Source organism: Dunckerocampus dactyliophorus, chromosome 17 (genome assembly GCF_027744805.1).
Source record: "Dunckerocampus dactyliophorus isolate RoL2022-P2 chromosome 17, RoL_Ddac_1.1, whole genome shotgun sequence".
Taxonomy (NCBI): Eukaryota; Metazoa; Chordata; class Actinopteri; order Syngnathiformes; family Syngnathidae; genus Dunckerocampus; species Dunckerocampus dactyliophorus.
In genome coordinates this window covers 19,081,957-19,095,401 of record NC_072835.1, presented here as the reverse complement: position 1 = coordinate 19,095,401, position 13,445 = coordinate 19,081,957, and the positions used below count along the sequence as shown (strand labels likewise).

The following is a 13,445-nucleotide window of genomic DNA, read 5'->3' as shown; positions in this document are numbered from 1 at the left end:
CAGCGGCATCTTGTACGTCCGCCCGAAGAGTTACGCCTGAATGCACCATTCTTAGAATAGAGCGAGCTCAGTACAGAGAGCAGCTTGATAGTTTGAGTCTGCTTCACACAGATGTAAACAAATCGGAACGTGTCCGTCACTTTGTGTGCCTTATATGACTCAAAGAAGGCCTTCAGAATAAGGAGTGCTAGTCTATGTCACATACAGTCCTCCCTCGCTACATCGCTGTCCGTGCATCACTTTCTCACTCCATTGCGTTTTTTAATTAAATTAATTAATAAATGACCACTGTTTAGTGGTTGACTATGGACTATTATTAGTCAAACAAATATATACGTAGTATTCCGGTCACTAGGCATCAGTAATGTTACATTGCCTTCACGCTGCATGGAGTCAGCCATGGTATATCCAACCTGACATACTTAAAAAAAAGGTCTCCTCCCATGTGTGGAAGTGGTAAGTGTTTGGCATTTCACTTTGCCCTTCTTCTCCACTCCGTTTGAAACCCTTAGAAAAAAAACCTACTTAGCGTCAGCACCTGTTGTTTTCTCGTGAATCTACGATATAAAAATGACTCATACTGAATAGATTTACCTGCGACTGTCAGCAGTGCATCAGAGCACAATGAGCCCAGTACATACACGGGACACAAGTTGGGCGATCTCTACTTTCTAATCTCCGCTTCTGTACGTGCTTTTGTTTAAGCCTGCCTAACCGAGCTGTGATTATGGATGATTAGGGATAAGTGGGGTGGGCCGGACAATGCGCAGGCTGGCAGTGGTTTGGAATGGGCGGGCTGTTGCTGGCTAGAGGTGGATCATGAGGGATGCAGCACTAATGTGAGCACGGCCTGAAATGAATCGTCATTAACCATAAAACTAATGAAATTAGAGACACTTCAGCAGCACTATTGAGGTGCATTACAGACGCTATTATTAGATCCGTCTTAAGAAATGGTGTCCATTACTTATTATAATGCTTCCTGATTAGAAAGAGATTGCTGAGCTGATAATTGACATAAGACATATGAGCAATGTTTTTTTTTTAAGTAATGCTGAGTAAAGAATGGATGCAAAGACCGCCTCCCCACTGACAGTGTGAGTCTTTGCATCTACAACAACAGGATTCATTCGTCATTTATACGCATTTAGAATTGTTTTATGCATGTAAAAGTACCATTGTAAAACATTTTTGAGAGTCAGCCGTTGATGAAATCATAGGTTAAGTTTTGCTCTGATCAACCAATCAGAGGATGAGAAAGTGCTGATGTCACTGTGGGCCAGCTAGCTGACAAATCTGCCAAATCAGAAGTCTGACTAGCTAAAGAAACTAATAGTGTGTACAGTCATCTCTCGTTTATCACAATTAATTGGTTCCAGACCTGAATGCAGTACGTGAATGTCCGCAAATTGGGATTCGATATTGATTAATGGAGCATTTTTGTAGTTACAGCTTAGAAAACCTGTCTATGACTTTCTGAATAGATTTTTACCATTATTAAAGTCATATAGACATGAAACAACATCCCTATAGTCACATTTACACTCCTATTATTCTTTGTTTACAACACATTGCTCAGCTGTAATAAGCAGGCTATGGGATCACTGCATGGACACAAGAGACGATCGCTGCTTTCAACATAGCAGGCTATTTAGCTAACTAGTTAGCCTCCAGTTTATTTATTCTAAACTTAAAAAAGGGTTTCAAATGGCGTGGGGGAGAAGGACAAAGTAAGAAACCAAATCTTATCACTTCCACACGGAATGAGAGGAGACCTTGTTGGACATGCCATGGCTGACTCTGTGCAGTGTTAAGGTAATGTAATCTAAGGTAATGTCTCATCAATGTAACATTACTGACACCAAGAGTGACCAGAATACTACCAATTACTTGTCTTTCAATATTTTGGGATTAATAATAGGCGACAGTCAACCATAATCAATTCTTGAAAAACCGTGATAGAGTGAGGGGGTGATGTTCGAACCGCGAAGTGGTGAGGGACGACTGCATTTGCCATGTTTAACCAATCATGTTGCACTTAATGAGGTCAGTCACCAACAAACAGATGAGTCGCAAGCTGCGGGCAGACTGAGAATTAGCATTAATTAGCATTCATTTCTGTTGGCCTCGGGAGAACTAAACGTTAGTTAATCAGATTCACACACATGATGCGGCACTGACAATACTTATGATGACTAATGTGAATGGAAGTGGGGGGGCTGTGCAACTCCCACCTGAGCTTTTGAAGCAATCAACCTTCTGTCTGCTTGTTACATCACAGGAATCCTGATGGATTACGGGAACAGATCATAGCACAGGCCTCAGAGCCTTACGCTCTAAAGTGATTTGGAGGGGGGACCTGAAATGGTTGTGATCCAAAGTTAAAATGTGTGAAGTCACACATCATTTGTCTCCAAAAACAAGCCAATTTTCTCACAGCGAGGATTCAGCCAAGAGCTGGATATTGCTCCACGGGGAACCTAGAGCAGCTCACTCAAGCTTCAGCATATTTCCATGGATATATTCATGTGGACCGACTCGTTTGAAAAACATCCACTCCTGTAAATTATTCGACTAGACTCCCAAAAATGTCACTTGAACATAAAAATATGGCGACGATTGATGGCTTACTGGGGGTAAATGTAAGTGTGCCAAAAAAAAACAATGACTGTGACAGTGAAAGGATTATCCCCCTTTAATTCATCAACAGTTATGGCAGGTATTGTCAAGATCATATGGTTGTTTTCCTTTTTTTTCCACAGTCCATAATGGTTTACTAAAGCCCCCTTTCTACGGCAAGAACTATGCCCCGGAACTATGCACGTTTGGACGGCGAGAACTGGGGCAAAAGTGAAGTTCTAGGACATTTTACGGATCAGTGGTTTTCAGCGCTGCACACCTAATTGGATCAGGGGTGTCTCAGAATAGCCGACGATTCGACGATTCGATTCAGAGGAGTCTGATTCAATTGTCAATCGCTCTAAAAATGTCATGTGATCAAGATTGTACCATTCTGACTACATGAGGGGTGGCCACGGCTGCTGCCGAGCATACATTTTTACGAAGAATGTCTTTGTTTTTTTATATAAATAACCTGTTTTTGTACAAAAAAACAGCCTAATTTGCGTTCATCGAGAATTGAAAATGATGTGTGTGCTAAACAGGAAACATATATTTACCATGTATTTTTTTTATTATTATTTTTTTTTAATAATCGGACCGATCCATCACTTTGCCAAGCTCCTCAGAGCGAGCCATCACTCGAACTTAACTTATTTAATTTCATTCTGGATGTGGTCACAAACACAAGGACTTAAATGGAGAAACTTCACTTGCACTGTAAAAAATTCAGATTTTCTGGGAATTTCAGGTGAAGAAAATCCGAAACAGTCACAAAACAGCGCTCACTCCACTCATTTCATTGAAGGATGCTGCCCGGCATGAGGCCACCTGTTCTGTGTGTTTGTGTTGGATAAACCTGATACACGAGACAGTCGCTGGTGCTCATACTTGTGTTTTAACAAGTTTTAACTACGTTCCCGGTCGATTAATACAGATGTCTTTGCATGTCTATTTCCTAGTAGATGCAGTGCGTTTCTAATGTGCTACTAAATCAACGGATTAGATAACAAACTGTATAGGTACAGCTGAATGAAGTAAAACAGAAATGCAGGGCTCGTGATGTCAAGCATTCTAATAAGAATTCTTCGACTCGACTCAGTGATGTGCATCAGGAGGCGGCCAGAAGAAAACTTCCAACAGATTGCACTGTGTGTTCAGATTTTAGATTACCTTCACTTTTACCCAAAGGATCAGTTTGTTTTTGTGCTCCATGAAACAAGATACATTATTCATGGAGTCAAACACCCAGAGAAATCGCTCAAATGTTGGCGGGATGTTGCGCTATGAGAACCAGTGAATCATTTGCCAATTATGTCCCTGCTTATGGGAGAGTGCTTTCCATAACTCCTCCCCCTACACACACACACACACACACACACACACACGCTAACTGAGACGTTAGATGGGATCAAACATGTCAGTAATCTATGAGGGCGGTGTAACTGGCAGGCGGCGCCAAGCATGGTGGCACTCATGTCAAGCCGCATCAGCATTTAAATGCCTTAAGTTACCATTTAAATGCATGGAGTCGATCCCTCGTGATGACGCTCACATCCACACTGCGGTACTCCCTGCTAGTTCAACATGATTTCTTTTTTCTGTTGCCAGTGACAATCACATTTTTATGTGACTTCTGGAGCTTTTTTTTTTAAATTTAATACGATACAGGTTGCTCATTAGGATAACCACAAAAAGAAGAGAGTAATAGACTTTGGTTCCCATGTATTTATCTTTTTATCAACTGAAAAACATTTGCGGTCTTACCTTTTCGTCAGTATATGAAGTATAGTACATGCACCTTATCCTTCACCAGGAAAAGCTCGGCTACTTTGTTGTAAAAGTCTGATCACCTTCTGATGAGCTTGGATATATAAGCCTCCATCTCGACAGTCAGATTCATTCATTCATTCTGAGTATAAAAAATATTTGTAATGTATCTGTATTTGTAATACATGGCTTTTGCAAATAAATAAATAAATACTGGCTTTCCCTCCCTATGGAAGGAAGGCAGTGACAAGTGCCTTCCAGCTGACACACGCTCCCACCCCTTCAGGATGAGGTGAGTACTGCAAGTACCTCCTATCCCATTTCTCTGCATTATATTGTCGGATTAGCAAAAATAATGATGTCACACTTACATTAAAGACATTACACAGGCTGTAGAAAGGCATGGTAATTATACATGTTTCTGCAACATTATATTATTGACGACGTGGTGACAAACAGAAGCTGGCAGGTGCTTTGCTCCAACTCTGCACACACTGAGTGCACTCGGATGGTAGGCTGGGCTTACGCACTAAGCCTGGAGGAGACGCTTGCAGCAGCCTCATCACCTCACCTGCAACACGGATAATCTAGAGACACTGAATGGACAAGTGGAAATGAGGAACTGGCCTAGTGTCCTAAAATGACCCGGGTTGTCTTTTGCACATTGAGGAGAAGGTCTGGTAGAGCTGTGGAGCACATGAAGCGTTAAGAGCTGGCTGGAGGAGACCCAGATCAGTGATGAGGAAGGCCTGGAGCTCCCCTGTGGCTGAATACTACCCTGCCAAATAATCACATGTTCTACCTGAAAGCTGATAAAAAGAAGTGTGGTGGAAATCCTGGACTTTTTAGGAACCCGATGGCGTCCGGCACCTCGGAAAAGAAGAGAAAGAAATCTTCTACCATCGCTTCTTTAATTGCAGCTGTCGAATCTGAATTATGAACATACAACATAAAAATCATTTACTGCAACAGAGAACTTGTTGGTGAAGGGGATGAAAGTCTGCAATCTGGGGTCAAATTGAAGGAAATGAAGATGTGGAGGGTTGGGTGTCAGATTGATGGAGATGGTAGGCGCATGCTGCTCACTAGAGACTGAAAAGCAATGACAATCCCTCATGAACTTCCTGCAATGGAGAGTGTAGGGGAAATGACACTCAAGATGGAGCGTGAGACAAACAGGAAATGGGGTACTTTGAGGAAAGTTGGAATAGAAAATGAGTTGAACCTTTGGCCTGAATATGCGATGAAAAAGTGGCATAAAAACAAAAGTACTCTGGTAGTGGTAAGATAAATCTGACTCAGTTCAATTAGAGAAACAAATGTTCTCCCTCTGACATCAACTTCTTTCACCTCCAGCTAACATGATAGCTACTGAACTTTTGGCTCTACTCGCTCTTGAAGCGTTGCCAATGGCAAAAGTAGGTACTAATGCGCTCAGTTCCCTGTGGCTCCAAGCGTGCCTTATGGGGGACATAAACCTCTGCTGGTCACTCATTGGTCAAGCAGAATTGTCATTGCCACAACAGTTAAACATTTGAGGCTAAAAATGTGTGAATGTTGTCATCAATATAAAAATATGATGCAAAAGTTCCAAGCATGTGGTCGCTAGTCATTTCCTGGCACAGAAGATCAACATCAAAAGATCTTTGTTCGCAAAAGTGAAGAAGGAAATGGAAGGAAACATGGAGTATGCAACTGTAACAGCTTTCGCTTCTCTGGTAAGACTTTCCATAAGATTTTGGAGCATTTCTGTAGAGTAGTGTGAGATCAGAAGTCATAGATGTTGGGCCTGCTGACTCACTATCGCAGTTGTAGTTTATCACAAAGGTGCTCGATGGGGCTGCTCAGACATATCCTCGTTTCCTCAGTCAGCCCCTTTTAATGTGAGAGGAAGCGTGCCAACTAGAGCCTCCATGCACCTGTGCCAGGGACAATTTTATAACAAGGTGCCAGGAGCCAACACAGACTTCATCACTGGCAAATAAACCCGTTCTTTGTCTCACTGCTGCACTGCCTGCTGTAAATACAGTATGTACGGTACCTTAGAGACACATTCTCGAGATCCCCAAATGCCACTTACTGTATATACTGTATATATACTGTATAATCTAGTCTATCTTATCTTTTGTTTGCAGTGCCGTGCTTTTGACAATTATGTTTTCAAAGTATGAGCTTCAGTTATTTTGGGGAAGATACCCAGATTTCTTCTGATTGTTTTAGAGGATGCCTAACTAAGTCAAAGATGATTTTGGGTGACATTTGGTACAGAGCAGCATTGTCAGGAAACAATCCCTGCAACCATTTAATGTTTCTCCTGCTTTTGAAAGCTATCACCCCAATATTGACTTATTAGTTTGTCCATTTTCGGCTGTTTAAGGTCTTGTAGAAGGAATACATGGTACTGTGTTGCTCAGTTTGTTAACAATTCAACATGATAGCTTACCTCAACATCAGTGGCGGCTGCTGGTCTTTAAAAGAGGAGAAACTTATTGGGGTCTGACATACGTTTAATACGATTTTAGCAACGTTGTTTGCTGCCATCGTGTCTGGGCTAACTAGCAAGCTACTCCTCCCACAACGGTCACATGATTTAGGCCCTGTCCACATGGGAACGTTCCTGAGATTTTTTTGGGGGGGTCCGTTGCCAAAAAGACAACAAAATATGAGTAGAATGTCAACTGGATTGGGGCGAGTCATGTACGTCGAAATATTCAGATGTTATGTTGGTTTGTCGTCAAAGCTCACATCTGGTCACGTGACGGCAACGAGGCTGGGGTGAGTCGGTGACGTCATTGTTTTTGTATTGCCTGTATACACGGCAACGACAAGCTGCCGTTCTCAGATTTTCTCACTCTGGAAGCTGTTTTGAAAAAAAAAATACCATTTCATGTCACCCAGAACGCCATTCCCGTGTGGATGAGAGCCTGAAACGATAAAATACTTTGCCGTTTTGACCTGAAAACGTTTTCGTGTGGATAGCCCCTTAATGAGCCAACAAGCAAACAGAACTCTAACACTGGGATTATGTCGTTTACTTACAACGTAGTATGTACAAAGTGAGAAAATAGCGCTAAAATTGAATCTCTGTGAAATAATTCACTCCGGAATAGACGTCACTTCTGCTCTGACTGCTCTCTCCCCTCGAAAATGCATGTGGCAAGGGGGAAAAAAAACCTCCGCTCATCCCTCTGGCTGCTGTCAGTCAAAATCAATGACTAGCCTGCTCCACAGACCTCCAGTGAAGTACAGCTTTCCTGGAAATAACGTTCTTCACCGGTTTATTCAATCAGGGTCTTACTTTCTGGCTGTGAGCTTCCATGCGCTGAAGCTAGAGCTTCAATGGAGAGTTTCCATAGCGTACGTGCTGCTGCTGAGGGAAGAGAGATCGTGTCAGAGAGGAAAATCACTCAACAGCAGATTAATGCTCATTGTGCTCACAAAATGAAGCGCATTCTAGCACACTTATAATGTACTTTTGAGTCTACACGTTGAAGTTAACGATGCATATTTGACCAATAATGTTATTAAACTTTGCATCCCTTGTAATCAATGAGCAATCACCACTGCACAACATATACACTGTATTTGCTATTCAACATGTTGATTATCAAACTGAATGCAACGATTTGGCACATTTCGAATGATGCACTGTATCAAGGTAGCGTAGAAGGGATTTTAACTTTAAAAGCCCTCCATAGTGAAAACACACCTCGCCTCTACTGTCCACAATTTTTTTTTTTTTTGTGCCGTATTTTTCTAAAATGCCGAATCTGCACAGTTCCTTCACCATTCATCATCAAAACAAAGATGAATACAGCAGGAGAAGCAAATTAGCCGGCGGAAGCAAAACAAGTTCCGCAGTATGAAAAGTAGTACAAAAGAAAGTCACTATTTTGGTCATGAGGATTTTGTGCAAAAATTAAACAACACAGACTGCAACCTGACTGCACATGAAAATGATTAATTCATATGAATCTTATCACGTACACGCAGGAGCTTTTCACCTTCCATCAAACCCTTGGAACTATGACCAGCCCATGACTGTCTAGTACACTCCGAGGTCATTGTACGATTAACCGTTCTATTAACCTTTACTGACAGTTATTCAGCTGAGAAATTATTATTGACCTATACAGCAGTGCTGTAGGATCATTACTGTGTTCCTGTAAAGTAACAGCAGTAAAATGCTGCATTGCATTGTGGGTGGCGCATATGGACCAAACAGACAAGGGGTGAAATGCACAGTTTTGATAAAGAAGTAGTACTTTAACGGTATGGTTATAATTGTGGCTTGCGGCGGTATAAACACCATTTATTGGTGTATTGTACCAATAATAAATGTAAAGCTAAATCCCATGAATAGTCTGAAGAAGACGAGTCTTCCAGGGATTAATGAGGGCTTCACCCCAAGTGAGTCGTAGCTTTTCTTCCTGTCACTCACACACCAATGACTTGGAGAGTCGTGATGCAGTCGTGCGTAACACAGGGATCTGCCACGAAAAGTGTCCCAAAGGTTTGAATGTTGTCAAACAACAGAGGAGGAGTTAAGATGCCAATGTTAAATTAATGGTGTTCATTTTTTAAATTGTACTTTATATTTATTATTATTATGGATATAAAAAGGTAATGGCTATCAATGAAGCAGAGTCATCAAGTTAGAAAAATAGAAGGAAGTAGAAGAGTCACAGCATAAGTCTATTACTAATGGTGCATACACTGTACTATATGTTGGCAGGTCTATGGCTGGTTTACACTATCCTAAACGAAACAATATAATGAATGTGTTGGCTTTTGCTGCACCAGAAGGTCAAAATATTGCGCACATAAAGCATGAAAAGCAGAGAGGGTGGGGTCAATGGTGGCCCAAAAGGTTATTTTTACCCTGGGGCCTTTAAAAAGATATGTATGCATTCGAGGACGTGTAGCATACATTATGCAAGCAAACAGTCGTTAAAATATGCAAAGTAAGTGTTTAAGGCTGCTGCGAGGCCTCATAAAATCACTTTTAATGCTGAGGTGCAGCAATTAGGCTTCGCAGTGTCAAAACAATTAGTCAAGCTTTCAGGAGACATATCGAACCTGCCAGATGACACAGAGCACTCTCATGTAGATCATAGACTAATTAACAACAAATATATTTTACCCGGAGAGGTAGTTGCGGTGAAAGCAGGAATGACTGTTTTAACTAGCAATCTGAGGTTTTATGAAATATTCACAAAGGGCAGGCGAAAGATGGATGTCTCTCCTGGTGTCCCCTTCCTCTGGTGGTGGTGTGGCGGGCAGGTGAGTGATGGAGAGCTTACAGCTGGCAAGAATTTTAAACTTGACCCCCTGGGACATCAGGAAGGAAGGGAGGGATGGAATGGAAGGGTGAGCAGGTGATAGGGGAAGGGGGTGGGGATGTGTAGATAAGACTAAAGTACATCAGCCTTCAATGCGTCTTTGTAATGTTGACTATAAACAAACAACGATAAGCAACAACAACAACAACAACACCAGGCTAAAAGCAAATTACAGATCACAAGACCGACGGGTGGATGGTTGTTTGGGGGTATTTCTAATTTGCTACTTATTTATAACCATAATAACTGCTTTCACAACGTAATGACACAATAAGTGCACCACTTTAGAAGACTAAGGCCGTCTGAAGTGAAACACGCTGCTGCCCTCTTGAGGTTTATGACGTAACTGCAGAGAGAAAAAAGTATTTAAAAAGAAGCAAATGATGTAAAAGAATGAGTATTCACTTAATGGAATTGGTAACCTTCACTGGTCATTTGTCAAAGTACCATTAGAGACAATATTTACAAGGCTCGGTAATGCTATTTTTTTCAGTTCAGTTCAGCATTTTATGTCTCAGGTTGAACACAAAATGTCCTCGTGGCCCATCATATTGTAACGAAAGCAAAAAAGTGCACTGCGCTGAGTTCGGTGCTCATGTGACAAACAATATGTCAACAAATGCTCACATATAGCTTGCTTTGTCAATAAAGCTACTAGTAAACATTGTTGCTTTTCAAACATTCAATTTGGACTATTTCTTGCTTTTCCATCGTTAACTGGGAAAAAAAACACAAAAGTTGGATACACGTATCTCTCTTGCGAGTCGTGGGGGAAAGTCTGATTTAAGGACCGCCCAGGCCAGATTATGTCCAAGCTCCTCTCTTACGTCCGCAGTCATAAAATAAGAACGCCGCACAGGGCGTTAGCGAATCAGAACACTTTGGCATTAAGGGTTGCTGAAAATGTCTGGAAGAGGAAAAGGAGGTAAAGGCTTGGGGAAAGGAGGCGCCAAACGTCACCGCAAGGTTCTCCGTGATAACATCCAGGGAATCACTAAGCCTGCTATCCGTCGTCTGGCGCGCCGTGGTGGCGTCAAGCGTATCTCCGGTTTGATCTACGAGGAGACTCGCGGTGTGCTGAAGGTGTTTTTGGAGAACGTCATTCGTGATGCCGTCACCTACACCGAGCACGCCAAGAGGAAGACTGTGACTGCCATGGATGTGGTGTACGCCCTTAAGCGACAAGGACGTACTCTGTACGGTTTCGGAGGGTAGACACTTACTTTGAACAACGAACACAAAGGTCCTTTTTAGGGCCATACACTTTTCTACTAAGAGTGTCTGTTCCATTACATTTTTATCCACCTTATTCCGTAGCAGTGATAGAAATGTCGGCTCTTTTTAGAGAGCCGTCTCCCAAGTGGCTCCTTAGATTTTCTTTTTTCTTTAGTGAATTTATTACCAAATGATGTGTTGTCAAATTAATACCTAATGTATTGACTACATGTAGTAATTCATTCTTAATAAATTTGTCATACCTGTTATTAAATAACTTCTCAGTTTTTGAACATTGGGGTAATAAGGAAACTGGTCATTAATTTGTAAGTTGATGTTTGCCTCTGTTTTTAAACATCAGCGCTATTTTCATTTTGTTGGGAAATTTTCCAGTCTGTCATAAATTGCTGACATATGTTAACAGTAACAGTACAATCTCATTGATAACCCTTTTTATTGTTCAATCAGTTGTTTTTGCTTTACAATTCTTCATGTCAAACACAAACTACCTCATTCATATAATCCTTATTTGTGTTTCCAACCATAAAATAATGAGGGTAGTGTGGCGCATGTTGGACATAATTTACCCATCGGAACTTTATGTGAGTTGCAGTTTCACCTGGGCCCTTATGGTTGAGGGATGTTGTTTTTTCCCCTTTGAGAGACATGTGCATTTTGCTCTGTCAGGTTGTAAGCTCGAGAGGAGCAGGGAAATAAATGTTCCCAGTTGGTGTTCCAATAACGCCGCCTGCGACTCCTTCTTCCTGGCACCACAGTAGTCTGCTTTCTTAGTGCTGTTTGTTATACTATTTCAAATGCCCCAAGTTGCTCTGTTAATTTTATTCTTATCTAGTAATTGACTCTAACGTTCCCTCTTACACACTCAAGATTGCTGTCAACTTATTTGTATATGTCTTATATTTTTTCTGCTTCTTTGGTTTGTTGAATGATACATTTCCTGTATAATGTATTCTTTTTACATTTTTTTGTCCTTTTGTCATCCGTGGCTGGTTATTTTTCTTTTGCTTCTTGGACATTTCTTGCCAGGGACAGTTCTTATCATGGAGCTCTATGTAAGTGTTTACAAAGTGATCATATGCTTCATCCACATCTTGCACTGTAGACACTCTCCCATCTTTGTTCTTCTAGATCTTTCCTAAAAGCACCGACGCTGTCCTCTGTGCATGGTCTTTGAAAAGTCTTTTTGGCCACCATCTGTCTTTTATTATGTTCACTGTAAATTGTAAAAACACTGGAAGATGGTTACTGATGTCGATTAACAGGACACTAGTTGTGTTATCAGTCATTGGTAAATATATGATCGATAAGGGTGGCACAGTGGTCTGTTAATCTGCTTGGTCTGGTGATTTTAGGATATAGAGTCAAACTATACTTTCCTTATATTTAAATTCAATAGACTCATTGCTATATTTGATTTTTTTTTAGAAATCAACTGGGGGTAGCTTGTTTTAATCAAAGAAAAGGTCACTGTCAGCAGTGCAATAATACCCGTTCTTTGACCATTAGGTTGCTATTTTAAATGTTTTTCTATCAGGACAACTTTTTAAATGGTTGCCATTTTGAATGTCATTCCATCTTCATGACTTTTTAAAATAACACTTTAGAAAAATCACATTATGAAAGGGTCAAAGGTAAGATTTCTTCAACAATTAATACTACTTGGAATGGTGAAAATGATCCAAATATTGATTGTATTAATACTACCATGAGGTTAATATTTTTTAATTCATTTCTTTATTTAGTTGTCCATAATCAATAAGCTTAAACGTCAAAAGAAAAACTCATGCTCTTTATGAGGCAAGTGCATGGCTCTTGAAAGAGCCGTTGTGGGGTCTGCTTGTAGGAATACTGGTTTACTTCTTGGCGGGCTTCTCAGTCTTCTTAGGTAGAAGAACAGCCTGGATGTTAGGCAGGACACCACCCTGAGCGATGGTCACTCCACCAAGGAGTTTGTTGAGCTCCTCATCATTACGGACGGCCAGCTGCAGATGACGGGGGATGATCCTGGTCTTCTTGTTGTCGCGGGCTGCATTTCCAGCCAACTCCAGGATCTCAGCGGTCAAATACTCCAACACAGCAGCCAGATAGACAGGAGCCCCAGCACCAACACGCTCAGCATAGTTACCTTTACGAAGCAGTCTGTGGACACGACCCACTGGGAACTGAAGCCCGGCGCGGGAAGAACGAGTCTTAGCCTTGGCTCTCACTTTGCCGCCGGTTTTCCCACGTCCAGACATGTTTGTCTATTTGCAACTAGGATATCTAGGTTTACAATCAGAATGACCACCAAAGTCAGGAGGAGTTAATTTATACAAGTGTGCTGTTCATTGATTGGCTAGCTGAAGCGGGGAAACAGTAGTCCAATCAGCGAAGAGCAACTTTAATGTGCACAATTTCACACGCGAACAGTTCCAAATTAAAACGACCAATTGTATGTCGAGGAAAAGGCTTCTTGAGACGTCATCTGTACTTCTGTGT

The 13,445-nt window shown here is 41.4% G+C and overlaps 1 protein-coding gene across 1 annotated transcript; it reads left to right on the top strand.

The window, feature by feature from the left end:
• The first annotated feature begins 10,623 nt into the window (after window positions 1–10,623).
• On the top strand, window positions 10,624–12,078 carry LOC129170131 (histone H4). Its single transcript, XM_054757352.1, has one exon. The coding sequence runs from the start codon at window positions 10,635–10,637 to the stop codon at window positions 10,944–10,946; it is 312 nt and encodes a 103-aa protein (XP_054613327.1). The 5' UTR covers window positions 10,624–10,634; the 3' UTR covers window positions 10,947–12,078.
• Window positions 12,079–13,445: the final 1,367 nt, after the last annotated feature.